Source organism: Bos grunniens, chromosome 13 (genome assembly GCF_055505025.1).
Source record: "Bos grunniens cultivar Pamir isolate PY7600 chromosome 13, Bosgru_T2T1.0, whole genome shotgun sequence".
NCBI lineage: Eukaryota > Metazoa > Chordata > Mammalia > Artiodactyla > Bovidae > Bos > Bos grunniens.
In genome coordinates, this window is record NC_141177.1 from 72,057,792 (window position 1) to 72,085,598 (window position 27,807).

Sequence of the window (27,807 nt, forward strand, 5' to 3'; positions counted from 1 at the left end):
TGTGTGGGCAGTTTAGGAAGAGAAGGGCTCAGCGGGTGGGGCCCCCTCAGGGTTGATCTCGAGTCTACTGAGTTTTTATACTTTTGAAAGGAATGAACATGAGCCTTAGAATATTAAGATATAAAGGCAGTAAGGAGGGGGCTTAATTTGAAAACCTGGAGGAGTAGCTTAGGAACATGGACAGAAAGTCCAAATTAAAAATTCGCCCACCCTCCTCTTGCAGCGTGTGGGTTCCTGGAGGTGGGAAGAACTTTGTGCCTCGGCTCCTTGGGATTTAAATGGATAAACAGTGTCAGAAAACCAGGGTTCCTGGGGTTCTGTTCACAGGTTAAGAAATGAATTTACCCATTAGAAGCAGATTGTCATTGACACAGTATGGGTGAGAATTTGGACAATTCGGGGATGAAATAGAGTGAGGAAAACCTCTGCACCCCACCCACTCTTCTTTACCCTTCATGAATTATGAAATTAACTCTACCTGAAGAGGTGGCATAGTTTTATAAATGAAAAAGCATGGCTTTGGCATCAAACCAGAGTTTGACTGTCAATTGATTAACTGATTAGCAGAAGTTTGAAGCTCTTGGAACTTCCATTTTGTCAAATGTCATGTGGGTATGATGCAGTCACACAGGGTTATTGGTAGAATTAGAAAACTGTTGGCAAAGAGTTTTCAAAGTAAGCTTTTAATAAGGCTTTAGTAAGCAGTGGACTTCCCTGGTGGCTCAGATGGTAAAGCGTCTGCCTACAGTGTGAGAGACCCAGGTAAAATTCTTGGGTCGGGAAGATCTCCTGGAGAAGAAAATGGCAACTACAGTATTCTTGCCTGGAGAATCCCAGAGACAGAGGAGCTTGGTGGGCTACAGTCCATGGGGTCGCAGAGTCGGACACGACTGAACGACTTCACTGTCACTTTTCACTTTTCTTTAGTAATCAGTATAGACGAGGATGTTGATGGTGGTGGTGGTTGGTGATAATCTAGGTTAGGGAAGCTTCATTCTTTTCACAATAACCGATCTTTTTAGGGGAAGAACATTGTTCTCTAGGCCGAAACTTTGCACCTATAAGGAAGCACAGAATAACCTGCATCCAGGTTCTGTCTCCAACCTGTTCAACGTGCAGCTCAATGATGGGAAGATGTGTGGACCATTTCATCAGCTTAGTGTAAGGCGATGCAGCCAATTAGGAACAATCTCTAAAGTAAAAAGAAAGAGAAGGGAATTTTCTTCGTGAAAATTGTTTTTATACCATTCAGGACTACTAATGCGAAAATGTTTGCCATCAGTGAACGTCCTCAGGGCAAAGCCATATCATATCACTGTGACAGGGAGGACCCATCTCTGTTTCCTTTCGGAATGATGAAAAAGACACGCAAGATTACCTGTGATACATTGGACTGGGTTGAGAATGTCAGTCGGCTCTGTTCATTTCCCTTGTGTGTTCAGAACCTCACGCCTTCTGACTACCCGCTGCACGAAGTGACACTCTTCCGTCTGACATTTATGTTCACAGTGTGGCTCCAAGTTCCCCGTCCAGCGGCTGCTTTCTCTTCCACCCTTACACCTGGGTTTGAATCCTGGCTGCTCCAGTTCCTAGCTTTGAGATTTGGGCAGATTCTTGGACCTTGATGAGTTCAGTGTTCCTGTCTGTAAAATGGGGATAAATACCAATACTGGAGATTTGTATTAGTTTCCTATTGCTGCTATGACAGATTACCACAGACCTAGTGACTTACTAGTTCTGGTCAGAAGCTCTGAAGTGGGTATTACAGGGTGAAAGCCAAGAAGCTGCAGGCCTCCGTTCCTTCTGGGGGGCCTTGGGGAAAACCTCTTCTTTCTTTTTCCTAGTGGCTTTTTCTAGAGGCTGCCTCTGTTCCTCAGCTCACAGCCCCTTTTGCATCACTCTGACCACTGCTCCTTGCTTTCTCTCTCTATCTCTCCCGTCTCTCTCTCGTCTCCCACTCTCCCTGCCCGCCACCCCCCAGTCTTACTTGGAGCATGCATGCATGTGGGCTCTAGTTCCCTGACCAGAGATTCGACACAGGCCCCCTGCACTGGGAGCATGGAGTCTTAACCACTGGACCACCAGGGGAGCCCCCTGACTGCTGCTTCTGGAACCCCATGTCCTTCTCTGATTCTGACCTTCCTGCCTCCCACTTGTAAGGACCGTTGTCATTACATTGAGCCACCCAGATAATCCAGGGTACTCTCCCCATTTTAAGTCCCTTAACCTCATCACAGATGCCAAGTCCCTTTTGCCGTGAGGCTAATATTCACAGGCTCCAGGGATTAGAATGTGGTCGTCTTTAGGGGGGCACTGTTCTGTCCACCGAAGGCTGCTGCAGTGCTGTGAACAGAGAGGGTGTGTTTTGTAGCTCTACACACACATGGGCGCACATAGCATTTCTTAGCCTTGTCTCCTCCTGGAAAATTCTCCTCCTCCCACGCTCCTCTTGCGTGTAACATCTGCCACGTTGTTCTGCTTTGTCCACTAGTCTCCACCCAGCACAAGCGTGAACTTGGCTCTGTAATGGGATTGTTGCTGACTTTTTGTCAATAACATATAGCTAGTTGGTTAATCCAACTAGACTTCTAGTATAAGCCTTTAACTAGCTGGGTAGTCATTGTGCATAGATAGATACTGGTTATTCTCTTTTTCCAAAATTTTCTCTACCTCATTAAATAACTTTTAATGGAAAAATGTACATACACTGGGTACTTCATAAAATGGGTGGGAAGGAAGTCTTCCAGCAAGCCTCATTCTTAGGACTCTCCCTGGAAGAAATAGTGTTACTTGCTTCTTGTCTGTCTTCTCAGAAATTGTGTGTGTATGTGTGCCTGTGTGCCTGTGTGTGTGTGTGTGTGTGTGTGTGTGTGTGAGATGCAAACAGTAACACAAAAGACACTGCTGTACACCTTTATTTTTTCACTTAACAATGTATCTTGGGTACAATTCCATAGTAGCCCACATAAGTCTGCTTAATTATTTTACATGACTGCATAACAGTTCCTTGTATTTTTAGGCTGTAATTTACTCGGTCAATTTCCTGTTGATGGACACAAGCAGACTTCATTTTCTTTCGCTTCACTTTATTGTGTTTCACTGCGTTTTCTACTAAGTGGGAGGTTTGGGGCAACCCTGCATTGAGCAGCTTTGTTGGTGCCCCTTTTCTAACAGCATTGGCCCAGTTCATGTGTCTGTGTCACATTTTGGCAATTCTCACGATGTTTCAAACTTTTAAACCATTAGAGTGTTTGTGATGGTGATCTGTGATCAGTGATGTTTGACGTCACTATTGCAAAAAGACAACAACTTACTGAAGGCTCAGATGTTAGCACTTTCTAGCCGTGAATATTTTAAAACTAAGGTATGTGCATTGCTTTTTTAGATGTAATGCTGTTGTATACCTAATAGACTACAATGTAGCATAAGCATAACTTTTATACGCACTGAGAAACCAAAGAATTCATGTGACTTTTTTGTGATATTTGCTTTATTTTGGTGGTCTCAAACCAAAAGCTGCAATAGCTCTGAGGTTTGATGTAGGAAATTTACAGTGCTTTGCTACTTCAAACTTATATTGTTTTTTTTTAAACCAAGTTTTATTAGGCCTCCTGTTTTCTTTCAATAGATACAGCCAAATGTCTTTTTAATGTAGTAATTATTATAGCAATAAGGACTCTTTCTCTCTGTTTTTTAATGGGGGAGCTTGAAAGACCTATGAAAGGGCACCTTGTTGTGTAAGTTTGGTTGTCATGGAGCTCAAGGGCATTTCCCTTGAAGTTACCTATTGTTGCATCTGCCCTGAGCAAGAATTCAAATAAGCTTAAAAGAGGGTTTCAAATACAAGCCTACCAGTGAGTGAAAATGACCGTATGAGGAATGGCCAGCTGCTTCTGCTGCTAAGTTGCTTCAGTCGTGTCCGACTCTGTGCGACCCCATAGATGGCAGCCCACCAGGCTCCACCATCCCAGGGATTCTCCAGGCAAGAACACTGGAGTGGGTTGCCATTTCCTTCTCCAGTGCATGCAAGTGAAAAGTGAAAGTGAAGTCGCTCAGTCGTGTCTGACTCTTAGCGACCCCGTGGACTGCAGCCTACCAGGCTCCTCCATCCATGGGATTTTCCAGGCAGGAGTACTGGAGTGGGGTGCCATCGCCTTCTCCAGCTGGGTTAACCATAAATGTCCCTCCTGGCTTAGGGGTTATGGTTTTGCCCACCCCTTTTTCCCAGTCCCTCCAAAGCCTGTGGATTTGGCATCAGGGGGATGCTGGATCTTAGCAGCGGGATATGAATGTACACTAGGTCTGGTTACCCCGCCATGAGAAATGGGAGTGAGAAAGGGCCGGGGCATTCTGAAGAGCCACCTCTGTCAGGAGAATCTTGGCCAAAGAGGAGATCTATGAAGGCTGCAGGTCTCTTAGGTCTGCACGGTTGACCAAGGAACATAGAGAAGATCCTGGGAGTTTAGTTTCATCCAAGTCATCACCACATCATCCAAGTAAAAGGCGTTCTTGCAGCAAAGGCATGTGTGACCCACAAGTATACCTTACGTGCCTTTCAGTGTTGCCGGCCCTTTAGCCATGGCTACAAGGAGATTCTGTAATCCCAGAAGAACGGAATCTTTTGTTCTGCCATCACCTCCAAAAACCAGGCTTCCATGAATGCTCCCTGTGGATGTGCTGAGGAAAAAATGACTGACTCACTCGAGTTCTGAATCAGCCTTTCACAAGAGCAGAGAGAAGACATGGGACCACAGCAGAGAAGTGAAGGGGAAAGTTGTGCTATTAAATGAAGTGTGTTCTTTAAAATATGGCAGGAGGCATTCATTTGGAATTTATTTCTCTTCTGCATTTGGATCAGTGAAGCAGTTAGCTGGAAAGATTTAGCGCCAAGAAGAACCTTAAGGAACCCAAGTTGCCACCCGCAAGACAGTGCTGTTTTGCAGCTTTCCCTGTGATGAGCGTTGTCATCGCCCACTCCAGTGGCTTTAGATGTGGGATGTACTTAGAATGAGAAGTGATCTGGGCAACAATCACACTAATCGGATGAATGTTTAAGAACATTTCTGTCGTGGCTCTTGAAGCTGTTTTAGAATCTGGTGGCTAGTCATTGTGGAATTTGCCAGTTGAAGAAGAAGAGGGTATTTCTGGGTGAAAAAGAATAGCTATTTTTAATGGGAGTCTTCCTTACTAAAGTTAAGAAAATGTCACTTATGTGAGCTGGCTGGTGAGACACGGATCAAAATTAATGAGGGCTTGTTATACTTTTTTTTTCTTGAAAAAAGGAAGTTTGTGTTACTTCTAGCTGAAGCGTTGCTGTGAACTATCATGAGTAGTACTATGTAATTGTCAAATGGAGGATTTGAGGAAACACACTTAAAGTAATAGATGTTATATCTATTAATGAAGAGATGCCAGTTTTCGTGCACACATATTTATTGTTGAATTAAGACTTCTCTCTCTGCTTGCTTGTCAGAGCTTTATTCATATCGGGCATGTCTTTCTTTAGGTCACTGGACTGAATTAGCATACAATGTCATTCGTGGTATATGAATTAGTGAACATATTTAAGTGAAGATTCTACCAGAAAGAGTTATTGCCACTTCTAAAATTGCCTCATTTCTGCCTGGAGAGTTTAGACACTGAGACCATCTGACTCCACTCCTGTTATTATCTGTTTGGATTCTCTGGGGTCAGTAAGACAACTATTGGGGTGAGCACATAGGTTTTCCTATTTTGAGAATTGATTCTGCTCTGGAACAAGAGGTCTCAAAGGCACCTGTTTGTTTCTCTGTTGTCTCAAGCCAAATATTACCAACTTCATTTCTACTGATTAGATTTTTTTCTTTTCCTCCCCATCAGCCCTTAATATTGTCCTGGCCCTGACACCGGGAAAAACAATAGGCTTAGTGGAAAAGAACATTTTAGATTTACGGTCCAGAGCCTGGGGTAACATCTGTCTGTCCAGTTGCAGGTTGTAGTAGTAACAGTGGGCTAGAGGTGATGGTGTTAATAAAGACAATAACACAGCCAATCTGATTTGCATGTAGAATGATTCAGAAGCTTGGAAGCTCAATGGACAAGTAATAGCTGGCTCTAAACTAATAGGGCATATCATTTCAGCAGCATCTGATTATTTCTTGGTCTAATTTGGGATGGATATAATTTTATCGAGTGGCCACTTTAGTGTACTCTCATGAATCAGAAAGACAGCTCTGGAATTCCTGATTTTGCTTAAAAATCAGCAGTGTCTTTTAGAGGTTTCACCAGTTCAATCATATGGACATGTGGGGAGCACCGAAAATATACAAGTCATAGCAGGTGGTCAGAGACTAAATGTTTGTATATTTTGTGATGCAATTGCTCTTGTTTGTGAAAAGAGTTTATTTTAACATTATGTGCACTTAGGGGAGCCGGCACATCAGCTCCTCTTCTTAGGTACTACCTGATATTTGTTCTTAACAACTTCAGATTATAGATCATAGAAATCAAGAAAGCAGAATCCAGAGATCCTCTTTTTTAAAAATTGAAGTATAGTTGATTTAAAATATTGTGTTAGTTTCAAGTGTACAGCAAAGTGATTCAGTTGTCCATATATATGTGTGTATGTATTTCATTATAGATTTTCCATTATGGATTATTACAAGATATTGAATATAGTTCCCTGTGCTATACAGTAAATCCTTGTTTATCTACTTTATATGTAGTGGTATATATATATATATGTAGTGGGTATATATCCCATATTCCTAATTTATCCCTCCTCCCTATAGATTCTTGTGTTTACTTTTTATGATCAGAATTGGTAGTGAGCAGTTGTGTTATCCAGTGAATCTGTGGGTGTGGCTGTGCTCTGAGTTCTAGTCTCAATATATTGCAGCACATCTGGGGGTAAGGTGCTCTGAATGGCCCTAGGAGTTTTCTTTAACACCTGGAAGGTAAATGTCTAACTGTGATTCACAAAACCCTTAAATGTCTATTTAAAGCAAGGTATCCTTGACGCACATGGATTTTGTGCTGCTTTTTCTAGGGAGCTCAAGAATATAAGGACTTTCTGGAACCCGACCCACTTCTTTGCTTGCTTTTCCATTAGTCAGTTGCGAGTTGGGAATCATTTCACTCATAGAGGACTGGGTGCCAATCCCTGACTGAACTTCATAGCATGGATACTCTATGGCATGGATAGTTCTCATTACAACACCAGAGTTCCATTCTTACAACTAACTAGATGAAGCAAAAACAAAGCGTCTTTTTCAGAGCCATTATTTATGAAGTTAGAAGCAAGGGGAGTCATTTAGAATTCTTTAGTCAATATAGAAAATATGACATTTCCCTCAAGTCTTGGAAATTCAGCTCTCAAAAGATTGTTTATTTTCTCCAGTGTGCCTGGCTTACAATCAGAGTAAGGTGTACCTCTGGGTAATGATGTGATTTGCTTTGAAATGTGGAAGAAAAGGGGGAAAGATACAGCTTTTGTAATTTGTGCAGCTTATCTTCAGGAGATGAAAATACTTAGCACTTCACGAAGAACTTTTTTCTTTGACCTTTTCAGTGATTCATCATAAAGATTTAATTTAATTGGAAATGTGGTGTGTTTTTAAAAAATAGAATAGTTTTCTTTGAAACTCAAAGAAGTATCTTGTCACAACTTGAAGAAATACCATTTTCAAGTCCCTGGGATTTTTATTTCCCCTATGATTATGCATTTCCTAAAGTCCTTTACCTATCTAAAAATCTGCCCTCTCCATTTTCCTAACGAATTTTACTTCTATAATCAAGATAATGATTTATGGGGAGAAATATCATGCCATAAATTCACAAATTAGTGACCTCAGGATTATCCAAGTGTAGAATATGATTTACAGAGAAGGCAATGGCACACCACTCCAGTATTCTTGCCTGGAAAATCCCATGGATGGAGGAGACTGGTAGGCTGCAGTCCATGGGGTCGCTAAGAGTCGGACACGAGAAACTTCACTTTCACTTTTCACTTTCATGCATTGGAGAAGGAAACGGCACCCCACTCCAGTGTTCTAGCCTGGAGAATCCCAGGGATGGGGGAGCCTGGTGGGCTGCCGTCTATGGGGTTGCACAGAGTCAGACACGACTGAAGTGACTTAGCAGCAGCAGAATATGATTTAAGCATTCAGGTACATAGGCATACAGTTTAAAATATATCTGGAAAGGTGCAAAGAATTTGTATGCTTCGAGAGAAACCGTTGAGGATCTTTCTGCATAGGCTTGCATAGAAACTCAGAGGACTACATTATAAAGGAGGAAAGGAACAGTATTTTTCCCCTACACTGAGTGGAAGGTCATTGGAGAACATCATTTACTTGGTGCATCTGCAGCATAGGGGAGAATCCAAGGAGAGCCTCAGGTAATGGTGATCATCAAACTGCCTTGGGCATCGTTTAGTGCCAAACATTGTTAGGAATGGAGACACAGAAGAGAACAACTTAGGAGTTCTGCTCACATATAGGGAAGCACACAAAAGGCCACAAATGGCATGTGTGCATAAGGCAATAGAGGTGTGAGTCAAGTGTGTGAGCCTCAGAATGATGGCCTCATTCTGTCTGCTGGGAAGACAATTAAGAAAGCCTTCAAAGATGAGGAAATATATCAACTAGGCCCTTTAAAAATATAAACAGAGTTTTGCCAAGCAGAAAGAAAAAGGAATGGTATTCAAGAAAGAGAGGAGATGGGTGGACTGGAACCCACCTCAAGGTGTGAAAGGACATGGGTGTATTTGGGAAATGCCAGCTGACCTTTGTGGTTGAGTGGAGATGATGCGTGCATGGTGGGGCATGTTTTTGCTGGGGAGGATGGCTTAGTGGTGGAGGAGTTTGCAGGTTGGGGTCAAATTGCAGAGAGCTTTGAATGTCATGGAAGTGAAAGTATTGGTCACTCACTCAGTTGTGTCTGATTCTTTGTAACCCCATGGACTGTAGCCTGCCAGGCTCCTCTGTGCATATAATTCTCCAGGCAAGAATTCTGGAGTGGGTTGCCATTTCCTTCTCCAGGTGATCTTCCGACTCAGAGATCAAACCTAGATCTCCTGCATTGCAGGCAGATTCTTTACCGTCTGAGCCACCAGAAAGCCCATTGAATGCCATGGAAACTTGCAAAGGAGTTTAACCTTTATGCTGTGTAGACTTGAAGCCTCAGTGTTTTAAGTAGGGTAGTCACATAATCAGATCTTTGCTTTGGAAAAATAATTCCAGGAATAGGTAGAAGATAGTGTGATTGCCTTGAGAATCCCAGGGACGGGGGAGCCTGGTGGGCTGCTGTCTCTGGGGTCACACAGAGTCGGACACGACTGAAGCGACTTAGCAGCAGCAGCAACAGCAGTGGTGGAAAGTAGGCTTACTGAGGCCAGAGGAGCCAGGAGAGAGTCCTGAATGGAATAACTGGAACTCAAAGCAGTGGTGTAGGGATGGAAAGACAGATGGTCATCTGAGAGTCTTGTTAGTGGAAACCTGGATCTACTTGGTGGTGGAAGTGGGAAAGAAATGAGGTTGATTCCTCCAGTTCCATTCTTCTTTCTCAAGGTCGCTTTGGCTATTCGAGGTTTTTTGTATTTCCATACAAATTGTGAAATTATTTGTTCTAGCTCTGTGAAGAATACTGTTGGTAGCTTGATACGGATTGCATTGAATCTATAAATTGCTTTGGGTAGTATACTCATTTTCACTATATTGATTCTTCCAATCCATGAGCATGGTATATTTCTTCATCTATTAGTGTCCTCTTTGATTTCTTTCACCAGTGTTTTATAGTTTTCTATGTATAGGTCTTTAGTTTCTTTAGGTAGATATATTCCTAAGTATTTTATTCTTTCCGTTGCAGTGGTGAATGGAATTGTTTCCTTAATTTCTCTTTCTGTTTTCTCATTATTAGTGTATAGGAATGCAAGGGATTTCTGTGTGTTGATTTTATATCCTGCAACTTTACTATAGGCATTGATTAGTTCTAGTAATTTTCTGGTTTTTAAGGTTTAAGGTTTAAGGTTTAAACCTTAAGGTTTAAGGTTTAAGGTTTAAGGTTTAAGCTTTAAGGTTTTCTATGTAGCGGATCATGTCATCTGCAAATAGTGAGAGTTTTACTTCTTCTTTTCCAATTTGGATTCCTTTTATTTCTTTTTCTGCTCTGATTGCTGTGGCCAAAACTTCCAAAACTATGTTGAATAGTAGTGGTGAAAGTGGGCACCCTTGTCTTGTTCCTGACTTTAGAGGAAATGCTTTCAATTTTTCACCATTGAGGATAATGTTTGCTGTGGGTTTGTCATATATAGCTTTTATTATGTTGAGGTATGTTCCTTCTATTCCTGCTTTCTGGAGAGTTTTTATCATAAATGGGTGTTGAATTTTGTCAAAGGCTTTCTCTGCATCTACTGAGATAATCATATGGTTTTTATTTTTCAATTTGTTAATGTGGTGTATTACATTGATTGATTTGCGGATATTGAAGAATCCTTGCATCCCTGGGATAAAGCCCACTTGGTCATGGTGTATGATCTTTTTAATGTGTTGTTGGATTCTGATTGCTAGAATTCTGTTAAGGATTTTTGCATCTATGTTCATCAGTGATACTGGCCTGTAGTTTTCTTTTTTTGTGGGATCTTTGTCAGGTTTTGGTATTAGGGTGATGGTGGCCTCATAGAATGAGTTTGGAAGTTTACCTTCCTCTGCAATTTTCTGGAAGAGTTTGAACAGGATAGGTGTTAGCTCTTCTCTAAATTTTTGGTAAAATTCATCTGTGAAGCTGTCTGGACTGGGGCTTTTGCTCTACTACAAAGCCACAGTTATCAAGACAGTATGGTACTGGCACAAAGACAGAAATATAGATCAATGGAACAAAATAGAAAGCCCAGAGATAAATCCATGCACATATGGACACCTTATCTTTGACAAAGGAGGCAAGAATATACAATGGATTAAAGACAATCTCTTTAACAAGTGGTGCTGGGAAATCTGGTCAACCACTTGTAAAAGAATGAAACTAGAACACTTTCTAACACCATACACAAAAATAAACTCAAAATGGATTAAAGATCTAAACGTAAGACCAGAAACTATAAAACTCCTAGAGGAGAACATAGGCAAAACACTCTGACGTACATCACAGCAGGATCCTTTATGACCCACCTCCCAGAATATTGGAAATAAAAGCAAAAATAAACAAATGGGACCTAATTAACCTTAAAAGCTTCTGCACATCAAAGGAAACTATCAGCAAGGTGAAAAGACAGCCTTCAGAATGGGAGAAAATAATAGCAAATGAAGCAACTGACAAACAACTAATCTCAAAAATATACAAGCAACTCCTCCAGCTCAACTCCAGAAAAATAAATGACCCAATCAAAAAATGGGCCAAAGAACTAAATAGACATTTCTCCAAAGAAGACATACAGAGGGCTAACAAACACATGAAAAGATGCTCAACATCACTCATTATCAGAGAAATGCAAATCAAAACAACTATGAGGTACCATTTCACACCAGTCAGAATGGCTGTGATCCAAAAGTTTACAAATAATAAATGCTGGAGAGGGTGTGGAGAAAAGGGAACCCTCTTACACTGTTGGTGGGAATGCAAACTAGTACAGCCACTATGGAGAACAGTGTGGAGATTCCTTAAAAAACTGGAAATAGAACTGCCTTATGATCCAGCAATCCCACTGCCGGGCATACACACTGAGGAAACCAGAAGGGAAAGAGACACGTGTACCCCAATGTTCATCGCAGCACTGTTTATAATAGCCAGGACATGGAAGCAACCTAGATGTCCATCAGCAGATGAATGGATAAGAAAGCTGTGGTACATATACACAATGGAGTATTACTCAGCCATTAAAAAGAAAACATTTGAATCAGTTCTAATGAGATGGATGAAACTGGAGCCTATTATACAGAGTGAAGTAAGCCAGAAGGAAAAACACCAATACAGTATACTAACGCATATATATGGAATTTAGAAAGATGGTAACAATAACCCTGTGTACGAGACAGCAAAAGAGACACTGATGTATAGAACAGTCTTATGGACTCTATGGGAGAGGGAGAGGGTGGGAAGATTTGGGAGAATGGCATTGAAACATGTAAAATATCATGTATGAAATGAGATGCCAGTCCAGGTTCGATGCACGATACTGGATGCTTGGGGCTAGTGCACTGGGACGACCCAGAGGGATGGTATGGGGAGGGAGGAGGGAGGAGGGTTCAGGATGGGAAACACATGTATACCTGTGGCGGATTCATTTTGATATTTGGCAAAACTAATAAAATTATGTTAAGTTTAAAAATAAAATAAAAAAAAAATGAGGTTGAGTTCTAGGCTGGTTTCCTAGATCTACAGAAATGAGAGCGGGTATAAGAGATAGAAGTTTGGGGAAGAAGATACTAGGACCCTAGTGGGCAGCTGGAAAGATGAGATTTGCACATGAGATGAGATGAGGGAGGTTACAATTTAGATCAAGGTTAGGGGGCCATGAGGAAATAGGTGGTGGTGTGGAAACAGGAAACACCCCCAGATTTTCCAGGGGAGGGCGTAGACTAGGATAAAGGCTGGGCTGAGGATGGGACTTAGTGGATCGCTGACATTTGATAAGAGGAGGAACAGGTGGCCCTGAGAGAAGTTGGATGTATAGATGGGAGGAGAGAGCTGTCATAGAACCAGGAAGGAGGGAGTTTTAGGAAGGAGGCTACCGCCGTCAGAGGTCACACAAGAGACCAATAGGATGAGCAGCAGGAGAGCCCTGGGTTAGCACTTGGTCGACCCTTGCCACCTCCCAGTGGCCAGCGCTCCTGGTTCTAGTCAAGGGTGACAAAAGGAGGAGTCAGATCATGGAGGGAGGACAAGGGGGTGCCAGCCAGGAGCGGCCCCCACACAGACCACCAGTTCAAGCTTCAGGTGTGGCTCAGTCTGGCTGGAAGGCTCTCCCGCCCAGTATGAAATGCCCAGCACTTGTATCTTACAGCTGTGGAGCATGACCTGCTCTGACCTCCCTGTATTTTGTATAACTTGGTAACTCTCAGTCCCTACTTGCGTTCTTAGGAATTTATTTCCCTGGGTTTTCTGGAGACTTTCTGGCTCTCACATAATTTTTCTTGCTGTCTTCCTTCCTGTGACCAGCCCCTTTCCAGCCTTCCTCTCTCTGCCTGTCTCCCTCTCCTTCCCACTACTGCACACAAGCAGACACATGCCTGACTTTGTTGTGTAATTACACTGAAAGTGCCCCCACTCTTCATTCAGGAGTTTCTGCTTCTGATATTTTTAATTAGCTTTCTTGGAATGGGAAAGTGTCTTCCAGTGATTTATGTTTATTGTAGGAACAATAGCAATTTATGCTTATCTTATATCCCCTGAAGACCAGTGAGCTCAGTCTTTGGAAAGCTTAAAGCTGGATAGATGCACACCGTTTGGCTCAGCGAGGCCGTGAGGTGGGTTTGCACCCTCGGGGTGGGAGGACAGGAGACAGCTCACCGAAAGGCAGTGTCTGACCCTCCCTAGCTGTCACCTGCCCCTCTTGTGGGGCAGGCTCCCTGCTAGCAGCCTAGCAGAGTGTCTTGAGAAGGACCTGGGAAAGGTTAGGAAACCTGCGTTTTCCTTTTTGACCCTTATCGCCTGGGCCTCAGTATCTTCCTCTGCAAAACAGAGGGACAGTAACTTCCTGTGTACTTCTTGGGTTGCCGTATGAATTGGGTTCATTGAAATGGGCCAAAGCACTTTGTAAATGTCAAGTGGTACGTAACATCCAGTGCCTCCAGTTATTCATGTAACTTCTTTCTCCTTTAGAGAGGTAATGAGTGAAAAGGCTTATCAAATTTTTCCAACGTAACCATTTTTTAAGAATCAATTTTTATGAGAGTTCCTTTACCAAGCTGTGTTAGTTTCGGCTGTACAGTTATACATATACATGGGCTTCCCAGGTGGCGCTAGTGGTAAAGAACCCGCCTGCCCATGCAGGAGACCTAAGAGACACGGGTTCCATCCCTGAGTCGGGAAGATCCCCTGGAGGAGGGCATGGCAACTCACTTCAGTATTCTTTCCTGGAGAATTCCGTGGACAGAGGAGCCTGGCAGGCTATAGTCCATGGGGCTGCAGAGTCGGACATGACAGAAGTGGCTCAGCACACATATGTATACATAACATCCCCTCTGTTTTGAATTTCCTCCCCATTTAGGCCACCGCAGAGCACCGAGAAGAGTTCGCTGTGCTGCACAGCAGGTTCCCCTTAGCTATCTGCTTTATATATAGCATCAGTAGTATATTTGTGTCAATCCCAATCCCTCCCATCCCCCCTTTCCCCGGGAGCGAGTCCGTAACCCTTCACATTCCTTCTGCCTAGGAACCCTCACTGGGAGGAGAATTCACCTCAGTTCATCCCCAGACACACACGAGCAGGAAGAGCAGCTGCTGGGTGGAGGAGTCCCTCAAGTTGTTATGAATTGGCTTTTTTGGATGAAAGCCATTGGCAGTGACCAAATGCCACTGGGAATGTCTAATACCATATATCACTCTGATAAATCTGCCCTGGGTTTTATGTATTTCCGTTTCCTAATTGCTGTTCTGGCGGAGTCGAGACGGTGTCTGCATATGCCAGGCATGTGGAGGGTGGGCAGACCGTGACTTGGCCCGTGACCGTGGGCAGATCTTTGCTCTGACATATTGCACTTGGTTCTTCCGTGGACTGCCTATCTTCTGTCTCTTGGCTTTCTATAATTAGATGCAGGCCTTGAAGACAGACTCCTCTCTCAAGAGTTGGGGTTCAGGAGGAGCACTTGCCCCGAAGACTCACAGTTAATTGCACTGAGTGGTGAATTCCTCCCACTGGAAAGGATTTAAAATCTGTCTATCAGTCTGTCTTTGCTCCGGGACAGATGCCTAGCCCTGTCAGGTGGCACAGGATGGGGAGAGAAAAGTCCGCTCTTGCTTAGGCATCTGTTGTTGTTTCTTTAAATTAATTTTTATTGGAGTTTAGTTGGTTTACAATGTTGTGTTAATTTCAGGTACACAGCAGAGTGAATCAGTTAAGCATATACCTGTATACACTCTTCTGGGATTCTTTTCCCATAAAGGCCATTACGGAGTATTGAGTAGAGTTCCCTGTGTTGTGCAGAAGGTCTGTATTATCTGTTTTATATATAGTCGTGTATATGTGTCAGTCCCAATCTGTCAGTTTTTCCCCATGCCCCCTTTTCCCCCTTGGTAACCACAAGTTTTCTACATCTGTGACTCTTTCTCTTTTGTAAATAGGTTCATTTGTGCATTTTTTTCAGATTTCACACTAAGCAGTATCACGTGATGTGAGTCTTTCTCTGTCTGACTTGCTTCACTCAGTATGATGATCTCTAGGTCCATCTCTGTTGCTACAAATGGCATTATTTTGCTCTTTTCTGTGGCTGAGTAGTGTTCCACTGTGTATATGTACCCCATCTTCTTTATCCATTCATCCATTGCTTAGGCATCTCTTTGACGTTGACTGAAGAACAAAGGCCCCAAGGCACCAGTGTTGGGATGACATTGGTCCTTCTAGTAGCTTCTTTTGATGCAGGAGAGCTTGTCTCTGATCTTTGTCTCTGATAATTGTTTAGCAGCTGTGTTTAGTGTCTCTCAAAGGAAATAGGAGTTGCCCCTGAAAGTCTGGAGACCAAGAATGACTCAGTGACTTTCTGTGGCCTGCACAAAACCCATGTTACTGAGATCTGCAGCAGACAATGAAGGTGTCTGTTTTTGTTTGAGTCATTAGGGAAGTTGTGTCCCCTCCCGAGAGTGGCACCCAGAGGTTTTCTGCTGGAGATAGAGAAGGTGGCAGGTGGAGGGACAAGGCAGCCTCTGGGGCTCATGGACCACCTCTCAGGAGATAGGTAATCTCTGGGCCTGAATGTTCTGGTTACATTTTCAGTTTGGGGCTCTGACCTCACAGAGAAAGATATATGTTTTCAGGCAGGAAAGTCTCCCTGACTCAGGGCATCATGTTTGTTTTTGTTTGTTTGACTTAAAAGAGAAATAAGCTGCTCACTGCAGCCATGCACAGCCCTACCAATTAATTAACCCGTGTCAATACCACACATTGTACACATTAATTACACTTTTACCTATCTGTGAGAATTAATTACAGGTTTGCGAAGTGCTCTGAAATTTTCTTGGGACTGAAAGGGCCTGGGAGGAATGTAGACATTTGAATATTACCCTCTTGTCTGCTTGGGGTTGGGAGTGCCGACAGCTTCAGATGGGTGCAGTCTTTTCTGCAGGAACCTTCCTGGAGCATTCCTATAACTCCTGAGTTATCACTGCTTGGTTGTTCTCAGAGTGGGAGGTGACAGGGGGAGGTGGCCACACCCACGTGGACATCCCCATGTCCCTTTGCAAGCGGTCACCCTTGCTTCTGTTTACTCTTTGCATAAAGACGTTTGGTTGGATTAAAAAAAAATCACCAGGGATCATTTTTATTGTTGCTATTACTCTTGATTTTGGAAGTGGGATCAAAGGACCTGTCAGGAGTCCCCAGATCTTCTCAATCTAATCTGCTTCTTTTTCTCCCTCTTTGTTCACAGTGGGGCATTTTCGGAAGTGGTCTTAGCTGAAGAGAAGGCAACTGGAAAACTCTTTGCGGTCAAGTGTATCCCCAAGAAGGCGCTGAAGGGCAAAGAAAGCAGCATTGAGAATGAGATCGCCGTCCTGAGAAAGTGAGTGCAGGAGGACAGCCTCCCCACCCCCTCACCGGGGGTCATGCTAAGATGATGGGGTCTCTGATGCAAGGGAAGGAGGAGGCTACAGGGAGCCGCATGCTCAGTGGCTAGAGAGGGCGACCAGGACGCTGACCTGCAGTGAGGAGTGGGCTTGTTAATCCTGACTGCTGTTTATATGGGGCGTCCAGAGCACTTTCCATACTGTATTTCATCTCCTAATGTTTGTGGCAGTCATTTGAGGTCATTATTCTTTCCAAAGAACAGAGCAGTCAGATGGACTTGGATTTGAACTGAGACCCCGCCACTCCCTCCAGCTAGGTGACCTTGGGCTGTTTCTGAGCTCTGCACCTCCTCCATAAACTGGAGTTAATAACATCCCCTGGGTGTTCTCAGGATTAAGTGAGATGGTGCTTAGCAAGTATCTGTGCAGTGCCTGCTGCAGAGTACGTGGTCAGTGAAAGGGCAGCTGCCACTGTGCCCAGTGCTATTATTGATTTCTTGTTGTTGGTGCTTTATTTTGTAAGAAGGAGGTGAAGCTCAGAGATGAAAGTCACTTGTCCCTTGCCTTGCAGCTCAGATGTGGCACAGGCCGGGAGGTCAGCCCCACCAGTGTGATTTCCAGTCTTTGGTGGGCCTCTTGCTCTTGCCACTCACCTGGCACCTGGCACCCAGCAAGTTCCAGAGCTCACTGGGTACCTGCTTTACCTCTTCACTGAGTTTGGTTTTGCTCCCCACGTAATAGAACCTGGATGGGGTTTCTGGACCCAGTTCCAACATGCATGGCTTTTCCCTCACCAGCAAGCAGTTCTGTTGCCATCAGGGTGTCCAAGAGTTCAACTCAATTCTGACACTGTCCACCTGGAGACAGAGTCCGATCCCGCAGGTGAAGGGCTCAGTCCCACAAGACCACCCCCCGTCAGGCTGCTGTCTGAAGCTTTCGTGTTACCTGTACTTCTGACCGACTGCAAATCAGAGGCTCTCACGACCCCTTCCTGGGCATTGATCAGTTTGCTAGAATGGCTCGCGGAACTCAGGAAAACCCGTTTACTCACTGAACGGCCGAATTATTATGAAAGGATCTTAAAGGATGTGAACCAAGAACCAGATGAAGAGATACACACGGCAGGGTCCCAAACAAAGAGGCTTCTGTCCTCCTGAAGCGTGAGGCCAGGGTGGCACACAGAAGCATTCTGGTTCCCCAGTGTGGAAGCGCTCCAAAAAGGGACAAAAACTTGTCCTTTAGGGCTTTTATGGAGGCTTCATTATATAGTTGTGATTGATAAAATCATCGGCCATTGGTGACTGATTCAACCTCCAGCCCCTCTCCTCTCCCTGGAAATCTGGGGGATGGGATGAAAGCCCCAACCCTCTAGTCACATGGTTGGTTCTCCTGGCAGCTAGCCTCCGGCCTGGGCTTCCCTGGTGGCTCAGATGGTAAAGATTCTGTCTGCGATCCGGGAGACCCAGGTTTGATTGCTGGGTTGGAAAGATCCCCTGGAGAAGGGAAAGTCAACGCACTCCAGTATTCTTGCCTGGAGAATTCCATGGACAGAGAAGCCTCGCTGGCTACCGTCCATGAAGTTGCAAAGAGTCAGACACGACTGAGTGACTAACATACACACACACACATAGCCTCCAGCCTGGTGCTTCTAAAAGTCACCTCGTTCACATAACAAAGGCACCTTTGTCTCACACTTAGGAAATTCCAAGAGTTTTATGAGCTGAAGTTGGGACCTATGGACAAGACCAAATGTATATATGAGAAATATATTTTGGTCAACTCAGTGACCAAATGTATATTTCTTACATGTGTGCTAAGTTGCTTCAGTTGTATCCAACTCTTTGTGACCCCATGGACTGTAGCCTTCCAGGCTCCTCTGTCCATGGGATTCTCCAGGCAAGAATACTGGAGTGGGTCGCCTTTCCCTTCTTCAGAGGATCTTCCCGACCCAGGGATCGAACCCAGGTCTCTTATGTCTCCTGCGTTGGCAAGTGGGTTCTTTGCCATTAGTGCCACCTGGAAAGCCCTATCCCAGCATCTCAGAACTAAGTCAGAGTAATGCCTCCAGATCAAAGGTGCCGAGAACCGTTCTGATGTGGTTGAATCCTCCCAAAAGATGGTCTCCCATTAGCATGGTGTCCAGGCCTCTCCCCTCATTTTCATGGTCAAGCCATTCCCCCCGTGTCTCCCAAGGTTTGAGGAAACAAACTTTTATATGAGACCTGCTTTTGTGTGAGTGGAGTGTATCCAAGCATTGTGCTATGAAGTTTTTAAGCTCTCCTATTAGCAAAAGATGCTAGAAGTATCCTTGAAATTTGGGGGATTTGGAATCAGCACAGAGCAAGAATCCCTGTACAGATAAGTGAAACAGAATGGGAACAAGCCTTACTGGGTCTCAAAGTGTCACACTGTCTGGGTTTTGCTGAATAAACTCTCCCACTTGTGTGTCTTGGGGACCAACTGTGCCCACTGAACGATGCTTTGTTGCCATCAGTACAAGCCCAGCGCCACCGAGGTGGTCAGGATCTTCCTGTCCTTTCAGCATATGTGACGTGTGTTCTGGAACAAATGGATCTCGATAGTACTTTTTATTACAAGCGTTTTCTCTTATTTGTTTGGTCTCTTAGAGACCTGAAGAGTTTCATGTTTTCCTGTGAGGACTGCATGAAATAATTCTGTGGCAAAGAATTTGGGAAAACAAATTTCTCTACGTACATTAGCATCAAGCAGGAAAACACTATGTTAATGAAACATTTATTTAAATCGCCCATTTTCCAATGTGAAATCAGCACCCAGAGAAGAGGGATTTGGCTGTGTATTAAGTTGCAGCCACGTTGCAGATATTTGACATTTTAGATGGAAATCTGGGTGGGCTCAGAGCCTTCCAGAGGTTCTGCCTTGGGCACAAGGGCTGCCTGTTGCTGAATCAGCGATGGGTGCCTTTATTTTGGGTGTCTCCCTCATGAGCTTAGAAGCCACAAAACCAAGGAGGTCAGGTTTTATTTTTGGTGATATTTTCTGTCTCCTTGGGCAAGGGCAGCAGATGCAAACTTCATAAACCAGTCTTGGCTCGTGTCTTGGTCTTTGTGCCGTAAGTAGTGCCTCCACCCTGTGGCTCCCTCAAATGATACGCACTTCCAGCAAGAGGGCGGTTCAAGCAAGGGAGGACCAGGGATTGGGAATCACTTATTTTGATAGTTCTCAGTCTCTGCTATTGGGGTGCCTTGAAGTGTGACCCTTCTTTGAGGAATGGAAAACCAGTGATTTCTCAGGGGATAAAATGGGCTATATCTCCTATATGGGTTTTGGTCCCTGTGAATGATTTACAAGTAGAATAAGAGGCTGTCACATGTCATAAGCAGTCGAAAGCAAAGTATAATATATTAGTTGTAGAAAAGATAGTTTTGGAACTGCTATCAAGAGCCACCATTGAAGCATTCATTCATTTCACTGATGTTTATGAAATTCCTGTGCATCAGTTGGCACTGCTAGGTGCTGAGATTGAAAATCCAAGATACAATCCTTGTCTTCCAGGAGCTAGGTAAGTGCAATGACATTGTAGATACTGTATGAGAGGTCTTACCAGGGATTTAAGATAGGGGCTTCCCATTTCTCCCTTTGGGGTTGGGTGTGAGAGAAGGCTTCCTGGAGGAGGTGCGTCTAGACAGTGAGTATAGTTTGCTAAGGGAAGAAGGGCAGAGGGATATTCCAATCAGGAGGAGGCGGGGTAAACAGAGGAAAGGAGATGGGAGGCGAGCTGGTGTGCTGGGAACTCCACGGAGCCCAGTGGACCAGGCGGAGGGTCCCAGGTGAGATGTGAGGGCCCTGAGGTTGGGGTGGTTGGATCATGGGATGCTGTATATCCCCACTTTATCCTACAGACAGCGGGGAGCCTTGAAGTGTTTTAATGGAAAGAGCAACGTGATCAGGATTGTTTCGTAAAGATTATTGTCGCAGATCGAAGAAAGTGGGGCAAGATTTACTATACGGGGAAGCAGTTAGGCAGCCATTGGAGGCATGGCAGTGCATTAAAATCAGATCTATGCGCTGGGATGCAAGAGGCAAAATGGAATCTCCAGGACTTAGAGACTGGGGAGGAGTTGGGAGACAGTTGAGGGGAGAGTTGAGTCTAGGATAACTTCCAGGCTTCTGATTGGTTAGGTGGGTGGATGGATGATGACCTTGTTAACTGAGATCAGAAATCCAGGAGCAGGAGGGAGGTGGTGAGTTCTGATTCAGACATGCTGGTCTTGGGGGATGGCAGGTTGATGATGGAGATCTGAAGCCCAGCCGTGACCTGGGCTTGCTGAATGTTAAATTTGTCTGAAACCACGTGTTAAAAAATCCTTTGGTCCTCTGTAACTAAATCCTTGAAAATAGGGTTCCAAAGAGGCCTGCATTATTCCAAATTCTGTCATATACCCTGGTCATTGTTATATTTTCAGGCTGTTTTTCATCTAAGGAGGCCCATCTGGGAGACTGCTTGCCCTCCTCTGTGCTGAGTTTATTGCAGGGTGAGAGATTTATGATTTTCATTGGATTAAAGTAATGTAGCTAATATATCCTTAAGGATGTCTCTATTCTTGCCCTGAAAATAGTCCCAAAATGAATCTCCTACTTGATAAGTGGATGTTAAACCAAGCTCAGAGGGAATAAAAAGAGGCAGGCGTCATGGTAGGCAGTTGCTATGTGACATCGAGGGATTCTGTCTGACCGGCAGGAGGCAGGGTCTGTATGGCTCAGCACCAGCCTTCCCTGGAGGAATGGTTAGCTCAGGTCCTGTGAAGGGCGTGTTCTCTGCATTATGGAATATCACAATGTTAGTGTTACCACTGGATTATGGAGCTTATCGTTTCCGTGGTATTATTTACTTAGAGGGCAGGCAGTGCTCAAATCTAATTTCAAGGCAACACATAAAGCATTTATGGAGAAGTAGAAAGGAAAATATACAAACAGCCTGCATTGAAATGACGGATGAAGGGAATGCATGGAGATGGAATATAGGAGACGAGAGAAGCAAAACCGATGTCTTCAGAGTAACCCTTTTCCTAATAGTTGGGGTTACCAAGGCTTGGACTGTTTCAAGAGTTACTGTACTCATGAAACATGGCCCCAGGATTCCATGCTGTTCTAATGGTTACTTTATTGGCTGCAGAGATGATCTTTCCTGGGGGAGAATTCTCGCCTGGGTAGGAATTGCTTTTAAACTGCAAGTACTTCATCGTGGATACACTGGGGAGTCTCAGCTCAGGGTCTCTGCCTTTTCCCCTCTAAATCAGTGTTTCTCAACCCTGATGGCACTTTAAAATCACCCAGGAATCTTTTGCAAACATCCTGACGCCCAGGCTCCAGCCTGACCAATTGAGATAGAATTGGAGGTTATGGTGGCTACTGGGAAATTTTAAAAAGCACCCCATCTCCGTCTCAGGACTCTTACATGCAGCCAAGTCAGTGTTGAGAAGAGCTGCTCAAAGGCTTTGGCCTCATGGTCTCACCTGCCGGGGGGATGAAGATGCTCTTCATGTGCCCAGCAGTATGGAGAAATGTGTAAACATGCATATATGTGCACATACACACGCACACACACACCAGACATAAACATGCACATATGCACGCGCGCACACACACACCAGACGTAAACATGCATATATGTGCGTGCACACACACACCAGATGTAAACATGCGTGTATGTGTACACGCACACACCTACCAGATGATGCTTCCTTTAGGTGTGAGGGCTTGTTTAGTGGAGCAAACTCAAATGTGGTCCCTCTTGAAGAGCTGGATTTCATCCTTGGAGGGGAATTGACTCGACCCTGTTATCCCACTCAGTGGGGCGCAGGCACCAGCCACTAGCTGGATTCAGGAGTGAGAACCTGGCTGTTTGAGGGTGGCCGGGTTGTAGGGGCAGTAATGGCCATTCCCAGACTGGAGAGGCTGGCATAAGGCTTGGTCAAGTCAGCAGGACTCTCACTGGCAAGCCTGCCATTCAAAGGGAATCAGGGCTGCTGAAGGCAGCAGACACCAAAGCCCAGGATCTGCTATGGCCAAGGTCAAGGATGGATCGCGGACAGGGCGGTGAGGCTGTCTTCCTGGGAGAGCGTGAGTCAGCACCACAGCCAGGCTCCGGAGGCCTGAGCACTCCTTACAGGAGCTTCATTCCCTGGCTCTCTTGGACTAGACACGTTTCTCTCGGCACAGACTAACTAGAGGCAAGGCAAGCAGCTTGAGCCCCCAAAGGAGAAGACAGCTGGTTTTGAATTAAGTATTAGCCTTCAGAGAAAGGCTTTTCTGTAAATTAACTCATTGAAATCTGGCTTGCTTCTGCTCCTGCAGCTTTGTTCTGACGGCAAGCTGGCCCGTTTGCTTCTTTAAATCACTGCCAAGTGCCGGTTTATTGTGTGTGTCAGAGAAACAGACACTTTAATAGAAATTCATCGATTCAGAGTGAACAAAACCACTTCTCCAGTGACGGAAAATGGCCAAGGTGGTAAAGCTGATACTTGAGTTTCTCAGGCACCAATACAACTTTTTAAGGATCTAATCTGCCTAGAAGATGGTGTTCCGGCACAGAGCGACCTTTCCTGTGGAAACATACTCTCAGAATTAAGGACACAGGCAGGAAGTATGAAACGGAATGTCTGGAGGCCATGTGATAACAAATAGGGAGGTGGCTCTCTCTCTGTTATGATCCTGGAACCCTTTACTACCCTGAAAAACTTTTGCTGAAAGTTCCCTTAATTTGGGAAAAACTGTGCAATTCCAACAAAACAGGGTGAGGGATGTGGTTCGGTTATTTGGTGGTGGTTATTTTTGTTCCATGTGGCTATGATTAAAGTCACAATCTTGTCAAGCTTGGAGCGTGCACAGGCGGGTGTATCAGCTGCAGGTCTCTAGTCGCGTTGGAAAGGTGACACAGCCCTTCTTGGACCTGTTCACTCCAGGCTTAATGAAAGCATCAAACATACGTAAGAGCCAACGCTAGTCCATCTGGCCCTACTGGAGACCGACCTTGGAATCTTGTCAAATTTGGTGCACTTTCTCCTCTTTAACTCTGTACTTCACTTCTCCGTTTCTTCTAGCCTTGTGGATCTGACTGTAAACTCAGCTTTGTCCAAACCACTATTTGCTGGTCATCGTTTATTTCATCCTAACGGTAGGCATGTGTATAAGAAATAAAATTGGCCTCGTGCCAACGTGACTGTACAGCCAAAAGAGGATACATGTGATGCTTCCCAGTGGCTTTCCCATGGTGCTTTTTGTCCAAGGCAGATAATCCAGGAACATTTAAAAAATTTGACTTGAGATCCAGGAGCAGTGAATTTTTATGAGTTCTATCAATTTCTTGGGTATTGCTGTGAATAGGAGGAGACTAGAATTGGTGGTGTTCCTTGCTGCAACAGGGATATTCAGACTAGTCTGGCCAGGAACGGTGGTTTATCTCTCCAGGGACCATGAACCTCTGGAGTGTCTCCCTGCGTGCGTTTTCTGCTTCCCAAGTACCACGTGAAGTGTGGCTCTCATGATCAGACAGACTCTTTCTTAGTGCCTCCTTCCAGTTCTATGCACATGAGATTTTAATTGCACATCTGCTGTTGACCCTCTCCACCTTAGTTCTGTGAAGTCACTTGCTTGATGGGATCCAGACTGCTTGGTAAACAGCACCCTCCCCTCCACTTTAACATCAGCAGCTTTCACCTCCCCACCCTCCAAGTTCAAGTTCATTCCTCCAAAAGGCACAGATGACTCCTGCATAAATGATCCAGACCCCTGCCTCTCCTCTTTCCTTTCTGCTTCAGTGGGCTAAGCCTCAGTTTGAGACCCCCTCTTCTTCAGGGTTTCCCCCGATTGTCCCTCCCTGGGGTGCCCTTCCCTCTGAGACCCCCACAGCACCAGGCTTACCTCTGTCCCCCCTGACTGTGCCTGTGAGGTCCTCTTCCTAAGACCATGGATTTCCAGAGTCCAGCCCAGAACTAAAAGCAATGTGGGGAGCATCGAGGGGAGGAGTGGGTGAGGGGATTCGGGTGATAAGGAGGGTTAGAAACGCTGGCTGCAGGTGCTGACTCAGTAGAGACTAGAGCAGGGAAGAAACCTCTGCTGATTTCCATGGGCTTTCCATCAGCCAGTGGGGGCAGGGAGCCTTCTAGAAGACGAGCCAGGTTTGAGGGGAAGATGATTCTTCTACAGCAACAGAGTTGACTTAATCTAGTCTGGCTGTTCCTGCCACCTTTTATACTATATATATATGACTCTGTAGATATTTAGAGTATTTGAAGAAACATTGTGTTTTATCACACTTTTAAAAACAGTGTTAGTGATTTGCATGCTTATTTCCATGTGCTGTCTCCCTGTCATCTAATCTGACTGTGTGCTTGGGCAGTTCAACCCTTGTGTGGATTAGTTGGTGGTTTAAATTCCTCTAAATTATTATTATCTTGGCAAGTGTTTTCTCTCTTCTCCAGTCAACTTACTTAGCTAATGATTCATATAAATTTCATTTAAATGATTCCAACATAAGTGTGTGTGTGTGTGTGTGTACACATATATACATACATATCTTATCTGATATTTCAAAAAAAATCAGAAAAGCTTATATTGGAGGATCCTTAGCAACCTGAAAGACTTAAGTACAAGGAATCCTGGGATAAAACCAGGATGGCAAATACAGAAAAAGAAATAAATATACACCAAAAGTTCACTGTTTCTTTTCTGGTAAACTTTAGGTTGTGTCAGTTCTATTTTCTACATAGTTGCATCATTGTTTATTTGGATAAATGATTCTAGTGAAGCTTTATTTATGACTGATTATCAGTTTAAACTGATTATAGTTTAAACTCTATAAAGTTTGGTGAATAGACTTTATTTTACATATTTAAAGTCCAAGGGTATCCTTTGGGTGGTTTAAACGGTTACCATTTGAAAGCCATATCACTGACTTTTGTCCTCCAAGTCAGTCTAAGATTGAGATTAGAGTCTTAGGTGACTGGTCTGAAGTTTTTATATATACACTGAAAGAAATAATTTCTAAAATAGCGTGTGTATGTATATGTATACACACACACACACACACACACATATATGGAATTTGGTAAATGGGATTTAATATTCATTTTTATCTATTTACATTTTTCTTTTATACATATTTTAAAAATAAGGTTGACTACATGATTCAGGCATGAGGTAGGTCTCACTGAGGAATCCCAACAGTCAAGGATATTTATTTGTAAACAAGTTCAGTGGTGTGATGGATGTGGTGTTTTCATTTTTGTTGAAGGTTACTGAACTGATATGCTAAATGTACACATTTATATGTGTATATGTGCATAAATATGGACACATGTATGTATATGTAGATACACATATTTACATATGCACTTATACACATTTTAAATACATTTCAGTTTTTTTTTTTTTTTTTTTACATCTTTTCACGTAAGAGCAAAAACTTCCTTTTGCTTAATTTAGTCAATATACCTTCAAGGCTGTCAATAATCTGCTGTCTGGGTGCCTAAATAAGATCATAAGGCATAAGAGAAGCCTTTTTAAAACGTTAAAATCTTCCAGTGTTAGGGATTATGCAAATGTTAGGCATTGCTACTCTCATCATGCTATTGTAAGAGTGTGGAATAAATTGGTGGGAGAGCTCAGAGCAGAAATTGTACCCATTTTGTGGAAGGAGAAACTGAAGTGCAGAGACTAATTTGGATGAGATGGAGCTGGGGAGACGTTGTGGAGCTGTTCCCCATCTTTTAGGATCCCCAGCTTGCCCTTCTGTTAGGAAACTGCTTTGGGAACTTTGTTCACTGTAGATGCAGCCCTTGGGAATCAGAAGTCTTATGACTCCCGGGACCTGCCTGACGGTCCAGTGATTAGGACTTCGTGCTTTCATTGCTGAGAGCCTGGGTTCGATCCCTGGTCAGGGAACTAAGATCTCACAAGCCAAATAGCCAAAAAAAGTCTTATGACTCCCAACAAGTAGAAAGAAATAGCAATAGATTTAAAAAGGCAATAGATGTCAATTGATTAAATTAACAGATTGATTAACTCTAAAATCAGAATTCAAGCTTTTGTCTCAACCTTGTAATCTGAAGTCTAGAACCATACATACCTACCCTTTGAGATCTTAAAAACAAATATTCTACTTTGTCATCATTTAAAAACTAGCTGGGACTTCTAGGAGCCTCGTTTTATGTAATCTTCACTATAAATCTCTGAAGTGGATATTATTATTCACATTTTATAGTTGAGGAGCTGGGACTTATTTAAAAAATTTCCGGAGGCCTCATAAGTAGATAGAGCAGGAAGTCAGACCCAGATCTCTCTGTCTTTCCCATTATGATTTGCTCTGTCTGGTGTTCCCATGTTGTTAAAACAGGGCCACATACTCTTGATGTTGACCGCAGCCCACTGCATAGGGGTGCTCATTAATAGTGAAAGGAAGTTATCTCTGTTTTACACTGCCATTAGAGGGACAGTATAAAACATTAGTGAAGACCTCAGAATCAGCCTGAGTTTTCACCTTACTACCCCACTTAGAAGCTGTGGTGGTGGTGGTTGTTTGGTCGCTAAGTCGTGTCCAATTCTTTCCCACCCTGTGCACTGTAGCCTGCCAATCTCCTCTGTCCATGAGATTTCCCAGGCAAGAATACTGTAGTGGGTTGCTGGTTCCCTCTCCAAGGGATCGAATCTTCCCAACACAAGGATCGAACCCGCGTCTCCTGCATTGGCAGGCGGATTCTTTACCACTGAGCTACCGGAGAAGCCCTAGAAGCTGAATGAGCTTGGGCAAACGATTTCAACTTTGTGCCTCCATCATCAGGAAGATGTTGGTCCTTACCTCACATTGTTGTTATGGAGATTAAAGAACTGATGCATACAGAGTGCTTATAACAGTGTCTGGCACGTTGTGTGAGCTCAATGTTTGCTGTTTACATCGTTACATGTATGAGGGACAGTCTGGCTGGACAGTGGAAACGGGAGAAGGTGCCTTCCCAGAAGCCACATCACATGTGTACGGCCTCCCTGTTGGAGCCCACGGAGGCCCTGCTGGCGGAGGACGCACTGCCAGCCACAGGGAGGCGGCTCCCTCATCCAGCGGAGGCCATACCATGGTGC

General features: G+C 44.1%; 1 protein-coding gene across 2 annotated transcripts in view; it reads left to right on the forward strand.

Annotated features, from left to right (window-relative positions):
• Positions 1–27,807, forward strand: part of CAMK1D (calcium/calmodulin dependent protein kinase ID) — a 392,490-nt gene that overhangs the window by 146,485 nt on the left and 218,198 nt on the right. For both annotated transcript variants that reach the window (XM_086334937.1, XM_086334939.1), the window contains exon 2: positions 16,557–16,688. In XM_086334937.1, coding sequence (XP_086191063.1) covers positions 16,557–16,688 — 132 coding nt within the window. The remainder of the gene's footprint in view (positions 1–16,556; positions 16,689–27,807) is intronic.